This window comes from Lacerta agilis, chromosome 2, assembly GCF_009819535.1.
Source record: "Lacerta agilis isolate rLacAgi1 chromosome 2, rLacAgi1.pri, whole genome shotgun sequence".
NCBI classification, from domain to species: Eukaryota; Metazoa; Chordata; class Lepidosauria; order Squamata; family Lacertidae; genus Lacerta; species Lacerta agilis.
In genome coordinates, this window is record NC_046313.1 from 68338184 (window position 1) to 68356757 (window position 18574).

Consider the following 18574-nt stretch of genomic DNA (forward strand, 5'->3'; position numbering starts at 1 on the left):
ACTCTTTTCAACCTTGTAGCCAAAACATTTGCGAAGATTTTGTAATCCACATTCAAAAGGGATATTGGACGATAGTTTTTCATTTGAGTCTTATCTGTATCTGGTTTTGGAATCAGTGTGATAAAGGCTTCTTTCCACGTCTCTGGTGCCCTATCTCCTTCTAATATTTTGTTGCAAGTTTCTCTTAGCGGCTGCGATAGCCAATCTTTCAATGTCTTATAGTATTTTGCTGTTAATCCATCCGGTCCTGGGGCCTTCCCCAATTGCATATTGTTTATTGCATCTTCTATCTCTTGTGTCGATATTGGGTGGTTGAGAGTTGTTAGTTTTTCCTCTGGGATTTTTTGCAATCCATTCTTTTCCAGAAATCGGTCTATCTCTACTTCATCTATCTTCTCCTCCTTGTACAGTTGCTTATAAAATCTCTGAAAGCACCATCTGATTTCCTCTGGTTTCTCTACATTTTTTCCATTTACTACCAAATTGCTGATGACATTTACCTTTTGTCTTTTCTTTAATTGCCAAGCTAGTAGTTTTCCACATTTATTAGCAGATTCAAATGTTCTTTGTTTCATCATTTTCACTTTCCATTCGATATCCTGATTCATAATATTCGCATATTGGGATTGCAAGTATTTAATTTCTTTTTGAATTTTAACACATCTGGGATGTCCTCTTAGTTCTTTTTCCTTATCTTTGATTAATTTCAACAGTCTCTCCATTTCTGCATTTTGTTGTTTCTTCTTTTTCGCTTTTTCACTTATGAGGAATCCTCTCATTACCGCTTTACTTGCATCCCAAGCAATCCTTTTCTCCACTTCGGAACTCCAATTGATTTGAAAATATTCTTTCATCTTTTTCACCGCTCTTTCTACTAGCTTGGTATCTCTCATCAATGCGTCATCCATTCTCCATCTAAAAGAATCCTTGGAAATCATTTTTAAATTTAACTGTACCGGATTATGGTCTGAAAGCGTTTTGGGGCCAATTTCTGCCTTTTGTATTTTTGGAGCCAATTCATTCGAGATCCAGATGTAGTCTATCCTCGACCACGACTGCTGAGGTTCACTGAAGTACGTTGCCTCTGTTTCTGTGGGGTTTTTTAATCTCCAAGAGTCCACCAAATTCAAATTATCCACCATTTCAAAGAAAGTCTTTGGGAGTTTCCCATCATTCGTTAATTTAGTTCTTTGAGATCTGTCCATTAATGTGGAAACTGCACCATTAAAATCTCCGAGGCACACTACCTTATAATCCAAATAGTCCAACAGCAGGTCATGAATTCTTTTGTAAAAAATCGACTTTCCATCATTTGGTGCATAAAGTCCCAGAATCAAAAATTTTTCGCCTTGTACGTTGATTTCAATTGCGATGTATCTCCCTTCTTCATCTTTAAATAGCTGTCTTGGGCTGTATTTCTCCTTTGCATATATCACTACTCCTCTCTTCTTGACCTTATCCGATGATATAAACTCTTGGCCTAGTTTTTTGTTTTGTAATAATCTTCTATGGCGTCGGACTATGTGGGTCTCCTGTAAACATATTATGTCCAAATTCTTCTTTTCTATGCTGTAAAACACTCTGCGTCTCTTTGGTCTCTGGTTCAATCCCCGAACATTCCATGTCATTAGCTTGAGCGCCATTTTCCTTTATTTATTCTTCTCCTCCAGTTGCCTCTCCTTTCTTGCCTTCCTCTGGGTCCTTCTGGCTTGGCCCTGGTAGTCCCGGCGGTGGTGGAAATGCTTCTGGAAACTTGTATAGCTGTGCTGGATCAAGTGGCGTACCTTTAAATTGTTCCAGATGTTTATCCAAAAACTTTTGCTTTTCCGCCAAGGACCTTATTCTTATCTTTTTCCCTTCAAACGTGAATGCAAGGCCTTCTGGAAACTCCCAACTGAAGGGGATCTTTCTTCTTCTTAGCTCAGTCACCAAATCGTTGTAAGGAGCTCTTTTGTCCAAAAAAAATCTGGGGATGTCCTTATAAAAAATTACTTTATTCTGCTGTACCACCAGGTTGTTTCTGTAATGTAAGTCCAGAAAGTAGTCTCTGTCGTGTCTATCGTGTAGCACGATCAAACAGTCACTGACTGTTTTGGTGCTTTTCCTTCCTCTGGAACCTCTAGCTTCTATCCGTGGGCTGTTAGGCTGTTGAACAGAAAATAACATAGCGAAATTGACTTATGAGGTGGTGTGTTGTTCGATAAAAGATTGAGTGTTTGCAGGGGGGAGGCTCATTTAATTTTATTGTACACAGGTTGTACAATGATAATAAAGGTATTATTATTATTATCCAGGAGCACCCCAAGTTTTCAAATCTTAGTGACAAGGCTAGGCTGAACTGCTTTGATGAATGTCACACTATTCATGCACCTAGGTCACAAAGCACAAGTGCCTTTACATGTTTCTGTCTGTGAAAACAGTCTGAGGTAGAATTCTGGTGAGGTCACATTCAAATTTAAATATGCAGTACAATTTGAGACCCGGTCTATGCTGCTTGAGATTTCACTGTCTGCCCTACTTGCTTAGCTTGGCCTTTGGATAGCAAATCCTGAGCTCTTTGCATCTTAAGCATCAAACTTCCGCACAAAGGGGGGGGGAGCTTGCTTTTTAGGCACAACGAACAATTGTAACCCCACAAGTGGAGTAGGACTATCTTTGGCTGATATTTACACAGTACTGTTTAATAACTTGTGGCTTTTCTCTGGGACAGATTCAACCAAATAGTTGCATCAGCAGTGCAACAAGTCCTACTGATGCAATGGGGCTCCCTCCCCCCCCATGCCCCCCATCAGCTCTGAGGGGTCAGGATAACCCTAAAATAGTGTGCAAGGGGGAGAGAGGGGCAATTGTTCCACCAGCACAAGCAAAAATGCTTGCTGTGACAGAGCAAACGCCTTAGCACGATGTTGGATTCCACCCACAGTCTTCACTAACCATTGATTAGGTTAGGACCTCGGGAAAATACACTCTCTCTTTTTTCTATAATAGCAGGAGCTCTTGCCTCATACTAGGAGTGCTAATTCCCCTGCAATGGCTTTGGGGAAATAACAGATCGGTCAGTCAACCTGTTACCCATAGTTGTGTGCTCAGCATTATGTACTGCTTCTCTTCCCACTTGCATTCTGCTTTATTGAGAGGGTTCAGCTTTTACCTTTACCTTTAAGGAAGATCATTACCTATTTTCCTATCTGACCTTATGCCACCAGAGCAGTTTGGGTGTGTTGCCTGGTCCAGCTCAGAAACACAGATCCTTTATGTTGCTGAGAGAAGACGCCCCAAAAGGCAACCACTTTTCCCTCAAAGCAGGTCCCCCCAAGGAGAGGAGCCAGGTGAAGCAAGAAAGGTACCTACTTTTTATTATTCGGCATTGAGATGCTTATACTATGCCACGTGCTTTACCGTCTTTATTCTGTCATAGAATCAGAATTGTAGAGCTGGAAGGGACCCCAAGGGTCATCTTGTCTACCCCCTGCAATGCAGTAATATCAACGGCAGCATCCATAACAGATGGCCATCCAACCTCTGCTTAAAAACCTCTAAAGAAGGGGAGTCCACAACCTTTCAAGGGAGTCTGTTCAGCTGTTGAAGAGCTCTTGCTGTCATAAAGTTCTTTCTGATGTTTAGTTGGAATCTCCTTTCTTGTAACTTGAGTCCATTGGTTCGGCTGCTACCCTTTGGAGCAGGAGAAAAGAAGCTTGCTCCTTGTTCATGTGACAGCCCTTTAGACGTTGGAAGTTGGCTGTCATATCTGCTATCAGTCTCCTTTTATTCAGGCTAAGCACCCCCAACTCAATTAACTGTTCCTTATAATGATCATCTTGGTCGCCCTCCTCTGCACACGTTCCAACTATTAAATATCCTTCTTAAGTTGTGGTGCTCCAAACTGGACACAGTATTCCAAGTGTGGTCTGAGTAAGGCAGAATAGAGTGGTACTATTACTTCCCTTGATCTGGACACTATACGTCTGTTAATGCAGCCTAGAAGAGCATTAGCTTTTTTTTTGCTGCTGCATCACACTCTTGACTCATGTTACACTTGTGGTCTACTAAGAACCCTAGATCCTTTTCGCATGTACTGCTGGCAAGCCTGATGTCCTACATTTTATATTTGTGCAGCTGGTGTTCCTGCCTAATTACAGAACCTTATATTTGTCCCTATTGAAATTAGTTTTGTTCATTTTCTTTGTTTGAACCCAATTCTCCAATCTGTTAAATTGGAAAATAAGGACACTTGGATGGTCTGAAATAGTCACATTTGACTTCAAAAGAGGACCAGTGGTTAGGGATGATGGGAGTTGTAGTCCAACAACAGCTGAGGACTCAAGTTTAAGAAACACTGGCTTAGAGAATAGTTTGTGGATTTAAATTGCAGATAGTCGTGCTTATGGAGGCATAACTGCAGAGGTTGTCTGCAGCAAATTCTGGTGAGTGAAAAAAGCCTTTGCATGACATTGAGGCCTATATGTCTTTCTCATGGGAAACTCTATACCTGTATTCCTGAAGGAGTGTCTCCCCCCCCCCCCCAGCGTTCAGCACCAAGGGCCTTCTGGTGGTTCCCTCACTGCAAGAAGTGAGGTTATAGGGAACCAGGCAGAGGGCCTTCTGGGTAGTGGTGCCCACCCTGTGGAACACCCTCCCATCAGATGTCAAGGAAATAAACAACTATCTGACTTTTAGAGGACATGTGAAGGCAGCCCTGTTTAGGGAAGTTTTTAATATTTGATGTTTTTTCACATTATTATTATTATTCTGTTGGGAGCCGCCCAGAGTGGCTGGGGAAACCCAGCCAGATGGGCGGGGTATAAATAATAAATTGCTGCTGCTGCTGCTGCTGTTGTTGTTGTTAATTATTATTTGGATCAGGAATCTTCACAAGACCTTCCCCTCTGCTTTTTTTCCTAGGAGGAGCACTTTTTATACTATGACAATTGGGGAGAGGCACTGAGTGATAAAAGCTTCCCTGTCTTGTGCGTGGTGAATGTTGAAACCAGTGAAGTTTCAGTGCTAGAGGGCATCCCAGGGCATATCTCCCCTGGACAGGTTAGTGCAATGCAGTATGGGTATTTAATGGGACACTCCTCAAGCCACCATGGATTGCAAGCATTTCTGAGTAATGAAGCAAGATTTAAATTAATAAAATGGGAGGAGGAACAGAAGAAGGCATGAAGCGGACATACTAGGTGTCCTGGAGGTAGTTCTGAGCTCACAAATTGTATTTCTCTTCATGATTCTTGCACTTTTTGCACCCTTAGCTTTTGAATAGTGTTGAACTGAACAAGAGAATCTGACAGTGGCCTTCCATATTCTCCTAGAAGGTGCTTTTTCAGAGCCAACTTTCCTTCAGCCCAGAAAGAGACTTCCATGTACAGGCAAACCATCTGCCAACCCATCCTGTTGCCTATTGCATTGCCTGTTGCAGTTGACGATCTGTTTGGTACAGGATAGTGTCACATTCTCTCCCCACTTAAATGTAGAAGTTCACATCCTCTCTGTTTCATGCAAAAAGCACCTTTGCGACGGGTGGAACCGTGCATACTGCTAAAATTTTAAAGGTAGAAAGTTGCTGTTTAAATAGATTGGTGCTGCAATTACAGTGGTTTATTCATTTGTGCAACATCAGCTCAAGCACTAGAGGGTGGAGCTTAGCAGAAGCCTGCTGGAGAAAATGCTGCTTTCTCAGATCCATCAGCTGACCCATCATCATATGCAGAGGCAGATACATACCTCTCATGCTTTCTGCTTCCAAACACTTAGTCTGCTGCCTGCAGAGCCCTGAAGATTGGAACATCTCCCAGTAAACAGCCTTGTTGAATTTCAGCTGCTGCAGCAACATTCTGCAAATCTTATGGGGAGACAATGGAGACGTAGCTTGGCCCATAGTGCAGCACACCCAGGTGTGAATGGCTAATATTTTGGTTTTGCTTCCCTGGCCAGGCCCTGTGGTCCCCAGATGACAAAGGTATACTGTTCGTTGGCTGGTGGCACGAGCCCTTCAGACTGGGTTTGAATGCTTGCTCCAACAGAAGGTAGGGAAGGTCTCAGTCACTCTTAAGTGTGAAGCCATGGATTCAGCTCTCCAGTTGGCTGTGCCAGGACCAGCCGCTGCCTCGGGGAAAATTATGAGGGCAACATTTTGCTCACTTTAGAGAAAAGAATAAAATGAAAGGGGGGGGGAAACATGTCCTGAACAATAATGAGTTCTTAGTCAGTGATCCCGGTGATCATTTCTAAAATTTAGAATCGGCAGAAGTGGTATTGAGTTTGGAAGGAGCCAAATGGGTTATTTATTAGTCCAGGTCCACCCCTGTCCTTCCTAAAATAGTATAGACTATATCTAAATGATTCCTGGTGGGGGCCAGCCCATATTTTCCTTGGTGAAAGCCTCCAAGGAAATGCATTCTGCCTCTCTAAAGTAGCCTGTTCCACAAAAAATATACAAATCACCTTGAAGGTTTTCCTAAATCAATGGAAGGTGGAAGGGAAAGCCTCAAGATCCTCAGCTTCACTATATTTTAAGGGCAGCGTGTGAAAATTTAATCCTATAGTGACTAACATTTAATTCATCATGGGGTGGGTGGGTGAAAAACCTGGTCCCTGTTGGAGGCGTCTCATCCATTCCCCTCTCCCTGCCATAGGTCAGCCCTTTTTCTCTTCGATCTCTCTGAAAGTAGCTGTGGTAAGTCATCTTGGAGGCAGCTTATCTCTTGTCCCGCCATGCAGCGCCTTTCTTTCCCATATTTCTCCCAACAATGGTGGTGGTGGGGTGTACCTGTACCTTCTCAGTCACTTGGAGCCCTGGGTGGATTTCCTGACAGTGACACAAATGTTTGCACAGTTAGTCAGGGCTATCACATTCAAATATGTCAAGGATTCTTCGTTGTAACTTCACAAATGGAAGCATTTCAGCAGAAACAACTTTTCCTGCTTTAGTACTGCAAAGAAAGAGCAACAGTGACTGCCAAATTTACAATCTGTGTGTATGTGCAAGCCAAAAGAGCCCAGACTTCCATGGAATTCTGCAGCCCAGCAGAATCTCAGTTTTGCAGCTCAGTTTTGCAGCTTAGTTTGCCTTTTGTAAAGGAGCTTAAAAAAGTCCAGAGTGAGATATGGCCTTCTAATGTTTCAGCAATCAGAAATGTGGTTTGCATGGCCGGATTTAGGTTTGATGAGGCCCTAAGCTACTGAAGGTAAAACGGGGCCCTTTATATGTCCAGCTGTCCTTTGTCAACAACAAATTGTCGCTGTTTTTTGTGTTGAATATATGCTATATGGTAATTTATGGACCTAATAGGTCCGTACACAACACAAAACGCTGTTGCTGTATGTGGGTTTTATTTTATTTGTTGTTTTTTTAATCTTACATTTTGGAAATGTACATCCAGATTTTTTTCTTTTAATTTTTTTGGGGGCCCCCAAGAAAGTGGGGCCCTAAGTTATAACTTGTTTAGTTTATACGTAAATCTGGCACTGCCTTCACAGGTTACTTGTTTCAAACTTAGTTTGCTTTCCAAAGATGCCCACAGTTTCTTCAGTCACTATTGCTCCTTTCTTATATGTTTTATTTCCCCCCAAAATGTGAGTAAAGAAACTTTGTCAGAAGAAGCTTCAGAGGTAAATTTACAGGTACTTTTCAGAAAAGGAATCGTCAGATTGTCCACTGTTAATGTTTTTCTAATTTCATCACCTGGGGACTTTTGGCCAATTGCCTTTATGAGATTAAAGTATTCTTTGCATCTGTAACTCCACTTAGATGGGTCTGTATGCCCTGATACTGCATTGTGTCTGTGGTTGCAGAGTTGCTGTCCTCAGATTCGGAGGCTGTTTCCTCTCCCAGGCTCAGCCCTGACGGAACTCGCCTGCTTTACCTTGAGTGCCCTGTATTTGGGCCTCATCGCCAGTGTCTGAAGCTACAGATGGTAAGTGTGGCACTTCTGGTAGGTAGTTGCTTGGAAGAGAAAGGACTGTGGGTGCAGGCAGGTCATAATAGCAAAGGAACTGTGGAATTTTAAATGAGTATGCAACGACAACAAAACAAAAACATTTAGATAGTAGAAAAGCTGAGTTGAGCATGGCCTTATTATAAAAGGTTAAAATGATACATTTCTTAAATGCAACTAATTCTGATTGCAGAATTAAAACATTGTAGAATTTAGCATTTATTGAAAGATGCTGGAAGGGAGATTAGATTGGAATTGACTACTGAAAAGATGCAGAGCAACTGGTCTGTGGGATGCAGTGGAGGAGGAGTGTGAAGTTTGCTGCTTTGTATTCGTTACCTGATTTTTTTCCTCCTGCTTAGCTCAATTGGCAAACTAAGCTCACATCTACAGTGGTGGACGTAGTCAGGACTGCCACATCTGGTAAGTCTCAATTTCAGAAACTGACTGAGCATGCAAAATTAGAGTTGCTTTTTATCACCTTGCCTCTTCAGTTCATACATGTCCTACCACTCAGCTCCTGCTGCCACATACAAAAAAATATGCCCCCCCTATACACCATATTCCATGCAGTGTCTTTTTATAATATCTGTTTGATGCTGTTCTCCAACATTTCTCCAAAGCTCCAGACTTCAGCCATGTTTTACTTTAACAATTTTCTCCCGTTTCAGGGTTTTTTGGGATTTACTCAGGGGCGCTGCCTCTGCTTTGTTGGGCTGCTGACAACCATAGAGTCCTGCTTAGCACTCCTCAAAGGAGTAGAAAGGTATGTTGAGACCGGAAGGGAGGACTTTGGGGTGTGAAGGTGGTGTGCCAACAAAAGTTTGCAAATCAGTTAATGCTTTCCACCATTCCTGAGAATTTGCAGGATGTATAGGAAGATGTTCAGGTTTATGTAGTGTGAATGCAAAACAATTGGCTTTATAGAAAGTGTGTGTGTTGTGTGTGTTTTCATACATTTATCTTCTACCAGTAACCTCAGAACAGAACTTTAAGACTCACAACAGCCCCTATGAAGTTGGTTAGGTTTAAGTATTGTCGTGAGCTGCTCAGTGAACTTTGTATTTAAACAGGGATTTGATCTTGGCTTCTCCATGTCCTAATAAAGCACTTTTGCCACTGTGATACACATTTCAGAAATGTAAGAGCCAAGCTTTAATTACAGCTGGGGAACGTGAACCATGTGTACTGAACCTGAAAAGGCTCATAAGGGTGTAAAAAGTATCTGTTGTAAATCAGATATGAAGAAACAGTGATTGAGAAGCTGATTGGCATGCAGGAGGCCTCAAGGCAGCAGTGGCTTTGCTTCCCTCACTGCCTTAGACAGACAGGAGCATGGGATCAAACTTTGAACTAATTTGTCAGTTCCTAAGGGTCTACCCCAGTTTCTTCCCTGCCTTGCCTAGGAACTGAGCCCTTAGTCTTTGTCTAGTCTTGGATTACTTCAGAGGCAGCAAAAGTTGTGTCCTCCAGATACTGCTGGACTCCCATCATCCCTGAATACAGTCATACCTTGGTTCTCAAAAGGCTTAGTTGATGAACAAATTGGCTCCCAGATGCTGAAAACCCGGAAGTAAGTGTTCCAGTTTTTGAACGTTTTTCAGAATCCAAATCCCCGGTGCAAATTCTGCTTGAGTGCAGGAAGCTCCTGCAGCCAATCAGAAGCTGCGCCTTGGTTTTCAAACGGTTTCAGGAGTCGAATGGACTTCTGGAATGGATTAAGTTCGAGAACCAAGTTTCTGCTGTATTGGCCATGCTAGCTGGGGCTAATGGAAGTTGGAGTTAACACTATTAGGAGTGTTACATTTCTTCAAGTGGCTACAGCGCATTTCCCTCCAGGATTATACAATAGATTTTGGACATACTGTGGTTCCAGTCTGCATCATTCCTGCCTCAGAAGGATGTTCTCTGCCTTTCTTGTTCTCTGTGCTTTGACTCTCCATCAGGGTACAGAACTGGGGATACAGAACTGGCCTTATTACCTTGCTAGTTAGTGCAAAGTTTGATCACATATCCCTGCCTTTGGTGACTGGGTTAACACATTGATATTTGGAGGGTTCTTGCACACCCACTGACAGGAGCCTTTGTGGTAGGTAGCCAGTGTTCCAAAAATGAGGAACACTGTATCTTCTCTGAGATGATGTATGGTGGGGGAGGGGGAAGGGGAAGGAAAGTGAGAAAAGGCTTTTTCCATTATTAAGTTTCCATGGGCTCTTGTAACAGAGCAGCCTTTTCCCAGCCCTCACTTTCCTTCCTTTATTATCTCTTGCAGGAGCTGCTGGTTGTGGATACCGAGCTGGGGAGTGTGAAGGCTATTACAGAAGGTACAATCAAATCTTAGTTTGCAAAGTCCAAGGGCCGTATTGTGTTTGCTGAGATCTGTCCTAAAGACCAGGCACGTTAATTGAGAAGTCTCCCATATCTTGTATTTCTGCCCATTTCCGAGATCTCGAGGAAAAGGAAGGGGCTAGAAGGCTACAACCAAGCTCTTCCGCTTCCTGTATGCTGGCTTACGTTCTCAACAAGAGGCAGCCGCTACTAATCCATGCCAGATCTAGTTCCCTTGCTTTATACAGTGCTACCCTGGGTTACGTACTTAATCCATTCTGGGTTACAATACATAACCCGAAAAGGACGTAACCTGAACAATTCATTCTGCGCATGCGCAGACGGAAAAAACCCACGAAAAACGCTCTACGCATGCGCAAATCGCGTGCGTTGGCTTGCGCTTCCGGGTTAGCGGAGTTCTTAACCCAAAAAGTACGCAACCCGGAGTGTACGTAACCTGAGGTAGGGCTGTAAGGGGTCTTTTTTTCAGGCGAATGAAGCTAGAATATTGGTGCTAGGCTACTACTTCTGTTCATTGTGTACATATTTTCTATATGTGTACAGAACTGGCCTCTGCTACATTTCACATCATTCCTTGCTAGGGCCAAAAAGCCTCCTGAGTAGCTGCTTGCTTGCTTGTTCTCCTATGAGGCAGCCAGCATTCCATTAACATCTGTAGCTGTAACCCATTAATTGTGTGGCACCTAGATGTTTTCCATTGAGATTATGATCCCAATGTGGGGTCCCACTGAGATTGGATACAAATGTGCCCCTGCGATAAATCAGTAAAAAGCTCTGGCAGGTGCTTCTATGCTGTTCAGAATGAGAAGGAATTCTGTGATCCTATGACTAGGCTTCTTTGCTTATGCTTCAGCTCCCAGGGGACTCTTTCAGAGAGTTGGGCCTTTCATCACTTGCTCCATTCAGAACATGTGTAAGGTCCGTGGGGTGGTTGCTCGTGAGGCAAGACTCCGACCTGTCTTTTTACAGGTTTATTGTGCATACTATTTACAGTGCAGAGCTACAAGTACATGTCTGTATCAGTCACTCGCAGAATCTGGGAGTGGCCCCTTCCGGCTGTGACCCCAACATAAGAGTTTTGGTATCCGAAATCTCCACTTCCCCTCCTTGTGTTTCACCCCTCTGCACACTTGGGGTGCCGGAAATGGTGTGTCTCCTTCCTCGCCCGCTGAGCGAGGGGAGTGCAGGGTCTCTCCAACATCCCCAGAGCCTCTGCTCCCCAGACCCGGAGCTGCCTGCCCCTCCCCACGGGAGACATTGCTGCTTCCTCCGCTGGAAGAGGAGGTGCTGCTGGTCAGGTGGGGCTGCGGCTCTCTGTAGCATCCTGAGAGCCCTTCCACCACCCTGCACTGAACCAGGGACAGTTCCCTGACAAGATGGTTCCTGTTAAATGTTAGTAGCTTCTCCTTGCTCCCCAGTATTACTTGGGTATGCAACTGCTCATCTAATCTCATCAATAAAACCAGTTCTCCTCTTTCTCCCTTCCCTGTGTGAACATTTGCATTTTAATATCTTAATTTTATTTCATTTTTGAGGATTATGCCCACCCCCTCTCCAAGGAAAGAGCACCTTCCTCCTTTTCTTTTTCTTTGGAGATCACTCGTAGCTGAGTAAGATTGTCTTCCATAAACACTGTTTTAACAGTGAGTCTGTAAGTGACTGTGGAGGCCAATTCTGGATCTGCACATCCTTCCACAGCGGGGACATGGGCTTCTGGGCGGGAGTTGATAATGGTGAAAGTTTGCCAAACATGCCTTCCTCTTAGCATGTTTCTTCATTTTGTCCTGAGTTTGAGTGTCTTCAAAGCCCATGACACCTTTGGTAAAGGCTGTTCTCCAATTGGAGCACTCACAGGCCAGTGTTTACCAGTTGTCGGTGTTTATACTACAGTTTTTTTTAGATTTGCCTACATACCTACCCACCCACTCTATTCTCTTTCCCCCCTAAATAAGCAAAGAGCAGTGTAGCAGGGAGACATTTTCTCTCAAAGCCAGGTGCTTTCTTTCCTCCCCACTTTCCCCTCCTTCCCAAGTCACAGCTGACCTGTTGAGTCACTGACAGCCCTGATAACTCCTAAGCAGTATTCTCTGTAACCCGTCCTAGACACTCCAGAAGGTAGCTGGACCCTGCTGGGAATTCAGCAGGATCTCCTGGTGGTGAGCTGCTCATCTCCCAATTGCCCTCCAAGCCTGGTAAGAAGCTTACCTTGCAGGTCAAGGTGTGGGTTGCTTCACCCTTCAGTCCCCTCCCCATTAATTCTAGGGGAACCTGATAAAATTGGCAGGTGCCGGAGTGAGCTTTCATGCTGTGCTCTTTCTCATAATGCTTGTATGTGAATTTTTAGCAAGGCTGTAGCCAAAAAACCTAATGTGAATGTTTCTTTAGTGTGACTATTTAGCTTTGTTCAAACCACAGGTATGCCTCTGTAGCCCTTCAGGTGTTGCTGGACTCCAATTCCTGTCAGCCCCAGCCAGCATGGCCAATTATCAGGGATGCTGGGATTTGCACTCCAACAACATATGGAGGGTCATAGGTTTCCCATTCCTGATTTTCACTGGCCTAGTTCACACTGAGCCATGGTTTGTTTGCTAGCAGCAAATCACAATGTGAAACCAAGGTTTATTTCTGGCTTATGAGTAATGGTTTGTTTTATCTGTGGTTGGTGCTGTGTCCAAATTCGGTGGCCTTGCTTAACCATGGTTTATTTGGCCACTTCACCCATATGCTCAACGGGCTACAGAGGAATTGAGGGAAGAACAGCTGGAAAACAAACCATGCTTTAAAAAGCTATGGATTGTTTGCTCGCATGTGAGATGATATGTGGTTTGTTGAACAAATTGTGGCCAATACAAATTATGGTTCAGCATTACATTTTAATGTGGTCTCTTTATAGAGCAACACAGAAACAGTAAGCAATGTCATATCGGGAATACCTTAAAAAGAAATCTCAGCCCAAGCCCTGGAGCCCATCAACCTTATGCTTGGAATAAAAGCTCATCCATGGTTTGTGCTAGTTTGTAGTTAAGACACCATAGGCAAACTATGGTTTTGAGCTGCTTGTTTGCTTTAGTTTTCCTTTGGCTCAGCATTCATTTCTCCTTGAAACAATTGACTCCAGAGGTAGAGCAACATCCATAATTGAACTTTATGAATTCTGACATAACACAGCAAACTACGGTTTGATATCTTGGTTTGGCAGCTTATCACAAACACTGACTTTTGAAATAATATAAGTACAGCCATAAAACAAGCCATGATTTGCACTTACAAACCATGGCTTGGCATGTCAGTCGAATACATCCTTACCGTGTTTCTCATAAAATAAGACACCGTCTTATATTTATTTTTCCTCAAAAACCCCCACTATGGCTTATTTTCAGGGGATGTCTTATTTTTTATTACCACAGATTTATAAACGGACCAAGTGAGAGCCATGAGAAGTACTAAATGTGGGTGCAGGCTGCCAAGACTGCACAGCTTATGTACATTCTCTGCTAAACTTTTTTTTTTCTTTAACACAAATACAGTGGTAAGTATTTTTTTTGGGGGGGGGAGGAATTAAGTCCCAATCCCAAAAGTTTAACCTACAAGGATAGGGTCCCCCTGGAACCTAGGGAAAAGCCTAGCAAGTCCCCTGTCCAAAGTGTTGTGTCAAAATGGTGAAATAATAAAAAAACAGAAATTAAAAACTGTTTAGCCATGGGAGGGGGGAGGGGAGATACCCACTTATCTGGCTCGGGGCTCCGCGCAGCACGGTGCTGCTGCTCCTGGGTTCTGCTGCTGGGTCCCGCTGGCTCGGGGCTCCGCTCGGCGCTGCAACAGCAGCCAGTTGTGGGCGCCAAACTGGCAGCCCTCCTCGGCTGGGCCAGGCGGAGGCAAGGCTGCGGGCTCGGCGCGCTCCGATCGGCGCTGCAGCAGCAGCCAGTTGTGGGCGCCAAGCTGGCAGCCCTCCTCGGCTGGGCCAGGCGGAGGCAAGGCTGCGGGCTCGGCGCGCTCCGATCGGCGCTGCAGCAGCAGCCGCTTCCGGGCGCCGAGCCGGGAGCCCTCCTCGGCCGGGCCAGGCGGAGGCGAGGCTGCGGGCTCGGCGCGCTCCGATCGGCGCTGCAGCAGCAGCCGCTTCCGGGCGCCGAGCCGGGAGCCCTCCTCGGCCGGGCCAGGCGGAGGCGAGGCTGCGGGCTCGGCGCGCTCCGATCGGCGCTGCAGCAGCAGCCGCTTCCGGGCGCCGAGCCGGGAGCCCTCCTCGGCCGGGCCAGGCGGAGGCGAGGCTGCGGGCTTGGCGCGCTCCGATCGGCGCTGCAGCAGCAGCCGCTTCCGGGCGCCGAACCAGCAGCCCTTCTTGGCCGGGCCAGGCGGAGGCGAGGCTGCGGGCTCGGCGCGCTCCGGTCGGCGCTGCAGCAGCAGCCGCTTCCGGGCGCCGAACCGGCAGCCCTCCTCGGCTGGGCCAGGCGGAGGCGAGGCTGCGGGCTCGGCGCGCTCCGATCGGCGCTGCAGCAGCAGCCGCTTCCGGGCGCCGAGCTGGCAGGCCGCCTCCTCCTCCTGCCGCGGCTCGTCACTCTCGCTCCATACGGCAACCGTGCAGTAAAGAAGATGGGCAGCAGCTGGAGGGCGGCTCCTCCAGCGGGAAGGAGGCTTGGAGGTGCGGGCAACCTCGCATCTTCCTTGGCGCCCTCCAGAATTGCGCCCAGCACTACGGCTTATTTTCGGGGTATGTCTTACATTTTGTGAACGGTTGAAAATCCTGCCATGGCTTATTTTATAGGGACGTCTTATTTTATGAGAAACACGGTAGTGAAACAAACAGTTGTGTAAATTCCCTTGTGGATTGCAACAAACGCAGACTCCATCAAAGATAGATATTTGAGGACAAAGCTAGTCCTACCGGTATATAGGGTACTTGCAACTCTAAGAGATCTTGTGCAGCACACTGTTTGGTCCTTCAGGTTAAGTAACAAACTATTATACCTGTTTCGCAGAAGGTGGGAGTGCTTCCCCCTGCAGGATGTGAGCTGGAACTGCAGTGGACGAGTGTGGAGGAAGCCTCTGTACTGCCAGATATAGAATGGAAGATTCTCACAGTACATCCTCCTGTGACTGAGGACAACCAGTACAGTAAGGATGCAGGAACAGGGAGCCTCAGGCCAGGCACTTGACTCACTCCCTCTCACACACTCTTGGTTGTGCTTTACTCTGTACTGTGCCATAGGTTTGTCTTAAGTGGGACTAGGTTTGGCTGTCTGGCATAAGTACAGTTTGTAGGGGGACAGCCTGGCTTATGGGAATGGTGAGGGCTCCTGCATAGGTGAGGTGCATTCTTCTTTAATTCATTTTGTGTGGGGTTTTTTAAATCTAACTAAAGAGTAATCTGAGCTTGGTGTACAAATGGGGGATAGATTCATCACCTTGCCCTGAGTGCTAGGACAGCCCAAATAGAGTCAAATAGGATAAATGGAATGAAAGAGTTCAGTATTGGGTAGCCTGGATTCTTCATCCATAGTGTCACTGTAATGTTTGAGCTGCAGAGGAAAATTGGGAGGTGTTATGTACTGAGTTGAATAGGATCCAAACTGCAGCAGTATGATTGGTCCTAGAACAATAGGATTGAGATTGCAGCAGTCTGACTGGTCCCAGAACAATAGGATTGAGATTGCAGCAGTCTGATTGGTCCCAGAACAATAGGATTGAGATTGCAGCAGTCTGATTGGTCTGCAGGAGCCACCCAATCCAGCTCCAGGTGGAAGTGAACCCACACTCTGATTGGCATACAGGAGTATCCCGGAATTAGCCAATCACGTGGGGCCCATTGTGTAAATAGTGTATATAAAGCAAACGTTTTGGGGGAACTACATTCCTCACTACTATGAGCTGAATAAAGAGCATGAAAGTCACACTGGACTCCGAGTATCTTTCAGGAAGGACATTGCACTGATGGTCCTTCGTAACATAAGTTAAAGTCTTAAGACAGGCACCCCCAAACTCGGCCCTCCAGATGTTTTGGGACTACAATTCCCACCATCCCTGACCACTGATCCTGTTAGCTAGGGATGAAGGGAGTTGTAGTCCCAAAACATCTGGAGGGCCGAGTTTGGGGGTGCCTATCTTAAGGCTGCCTTCTGCATTTGGGGCCCTGAGCAGGAGGAGGTTCTAGGTGGAGGAGGAGGGGTGCCTGGAAAGCCCTGGGGTTGCAGGTTGACTCCCCCAGGGTAGTGAAGTTTGAAAAATGGCACTCAGCAGCAAACAGCTAACGTGTGGCCTTTTTTTTTGCAGCTGGCCAGGCATTTGAAGCCCTGTTGCTGACTCCTCGGGGGAACAAACGAGGAGAAAAGACACTTCCCCTGATTGTTTCTCCACATGGTAAGTCACCACAGCTCTTTTCTGATGCCTGCCCTGACAGCTGGCTCCATCCTTCTTTGCTTCCTTCTCGTTGTTCTGTTAGGACCCTATCCAAGGTGATCGTTTTACATTTTTCCCTATGAGAGCAGAAATCTTAAGACTGAATTCCGAAATGTAAAGAGGGCATTTCCAACTTATTGCCTATTTTCTTATTTCCTAAACATAAACCTCTCAGCTGCTGATTGTGAAGGGGGTATATGACAGATCAGTGGTGCCTTGACTTCTCTGAACTCTTTCCCCAAATTGGGAGATGTCCTTTAAAGCTGACATTCTGTTTCCAGGTGGCCCACATGCTGTCTTTGATGCTTGTTGGCGTCCTAAAATGGCAAGTCTCTGCCAGTTGGGTTTTGCTGTGCTCATGGGTGAGTGCCAGAAGACCCCTGTCTCCCTCCCTCCCACCCACCCACCCACATAAACACACTCCTTTCTGCTACTCCTGAGGGCTTGGCGAGAGAGTCAGCACATGCATTTTACTGTGTGTCTAACAATCCAGTGTACAGTTGTGTATTGGATAGGAGAAGGATGCTTTGCTGAAAAGGAATAGCCATTTGACTTCTTGAAGGAGGTCCTCAGATTTCCAATTTCCTCTCAGCCCTCTCACCCCCCCCCCCCAACCTTGAGTGTTGAGCAAGCCAGGAAGTTATTTCCAGTTCTGCAGAGCTGGGTTAAAACTAGCCTTTTTCTGATTCATTCTTACTGCTTGAGAAATGACTCTGCTTCAGAAATACCTCAGCAAGTTTAGTATGCATTGTGACAAAAAGAGGGTGAGATTGTCTTGGTGTGTCCTACCTAGCAGAAGTTGGGAAACAGAACAAGAAGTTCCCTGTCAAATGGCCCTCAAGGGGTTTTATGTGTGTGAGAAGACAATGGAGCCTCATTTGACCTAAAGCTAAGGGTTTGGAGAGGCAGAATTTTCTGTACTCTGCAACCCAGGCTGCGGCTTGTACTGTAATTCAGTTTCTAGGCAGCACTTAAGCCAGTTTCCTGGTTCAAATATTGTGGCGAACTGTGATTTACCTGGAAACCAGGAAATCCACTCTCAAGCCAGACATGTGCCAGGAGTAGAGAAGCACTCAAGCTGAGTGCTTGTTTCCATTCCATATTGTAATGGCAACATTATGTCTAATAATAATAATAATTTATTATTTATACCCCGCCCAACAGGATATTGTCTTGCATGTGGGTTGTAACAGTTTCATATGTGTTCCCTGCGCTGCATGTTCACTGTGCCACAGACACCTCAGGGGAGCAGGAAAGCCCTGAATGCCCCTTGAGGCCACAACCACTCACACTTTGCTTGGCCTTTTTTTCTGGGCAGTGAATTACAGGGGTTCCCTTGGCTTTGGGCAAGCCAGCATCGAGTCTCTAATCTCCCATGTGGGAGTGCAAGATGTGGAGGACACTCAGGTAAGCCCCTTTCCCTTCTTTCCCCATTCCCTGGGGTAAGGCCAAGCTTTGATGATAAAAGAACAAAGGATGATAATGGCACTGAGTATCAGTTTGCCCTGCTTATAGTAGCAGGCAACCCATTTCCCCTTTAGCAGCTGGTGGGGCTGCATGGGTGGGGCCCTGTCGCTATCCTGGCTTCCCAACACCATGGGCTGCTGCAGCTTACTGAAGGCTGAGGGGTAAGGAGTTTAGCGCATAGTGGCAGGGTCATTGAATGGGCTCACGCTGCTGCACCATGCTACGACGTGGGAAGGAGAGGTAATCACAAAGCCCACCTAAAATTATCTATAGGCTCTGCACACATGAAGACTGTTCCTTCTGTTCAGCCCCTTTCATCTCAGCAGATTGTGAAAGGTCATGGCAAAGCCATACCTGCCAGCTTGACTGATGGCAAAGATCTCCTTGGTCAAGTGTGAGATACGTTTTTGAACAGCAGAACCCCTGGACCT

At 45.8% G+C, this 18574-nt stretch overlaps 1 protein-coding gene across 1 annotated transcript in view; it reads left to right on the forward strand.

Moving 5' to 3' along the window:
* LOC117041624 (acylamino-acid-releasing enzyme-like) overlaps nucleotides 1-18574 on the forward strand; it is a 45689-nt gene that overhangs the window by 8111 nt on the left and 19004 nt on the right. Inside the window, exons 6-18 of the mRNA XM_033140589.1 lie at nucleotides 3207-3343; nucleotides 4903-5040; nucleotides 5935-6026; nucleotides 6636-6676; nucleotides 7795-7916; nucleotides 8300-8360; nucleotides 8609-8703; nucleotides 10210-10261; nucleotides 12390-12478; nucleotides 15260-15395; nucleotides 16551-16637; nucleotides 16958-17038; nucleotides 17995-18083. Coding sequence (XP_032996480.1) covers nucleotides 3207-3343; nucleotides 4903-5040; nucleotides 5935-6026; nucleotides 6636-6676; nucleotides 7795-7916; nucleotides 8300-8360; nucleotides 8609-8703; nucleotides 10210-10261; nucleotides 12390-12478; nucleotides 15260-15395; nucleotides 16551-16637; nucleotides 16958-17038; nucleotides 17995-18083 — 1220 coding nt within the window. The remainder of the gene's footprint in view (nucleotides 1-3206; nucleotides 3344-4902; nucleotides 5041-5934; nucleotides 6027-6635; nucleotides 6677-7794; nucleotides 7917-8299; nucleotides 8361-8608; nucleotides 8704-10209; nucleotides 10262-12389; nucleotides 12479-15259; nucleotides 15396-16550; nucleotides 16638-16957; nucleotides 17039-17994; nucleotides 18084-18574) is intronic.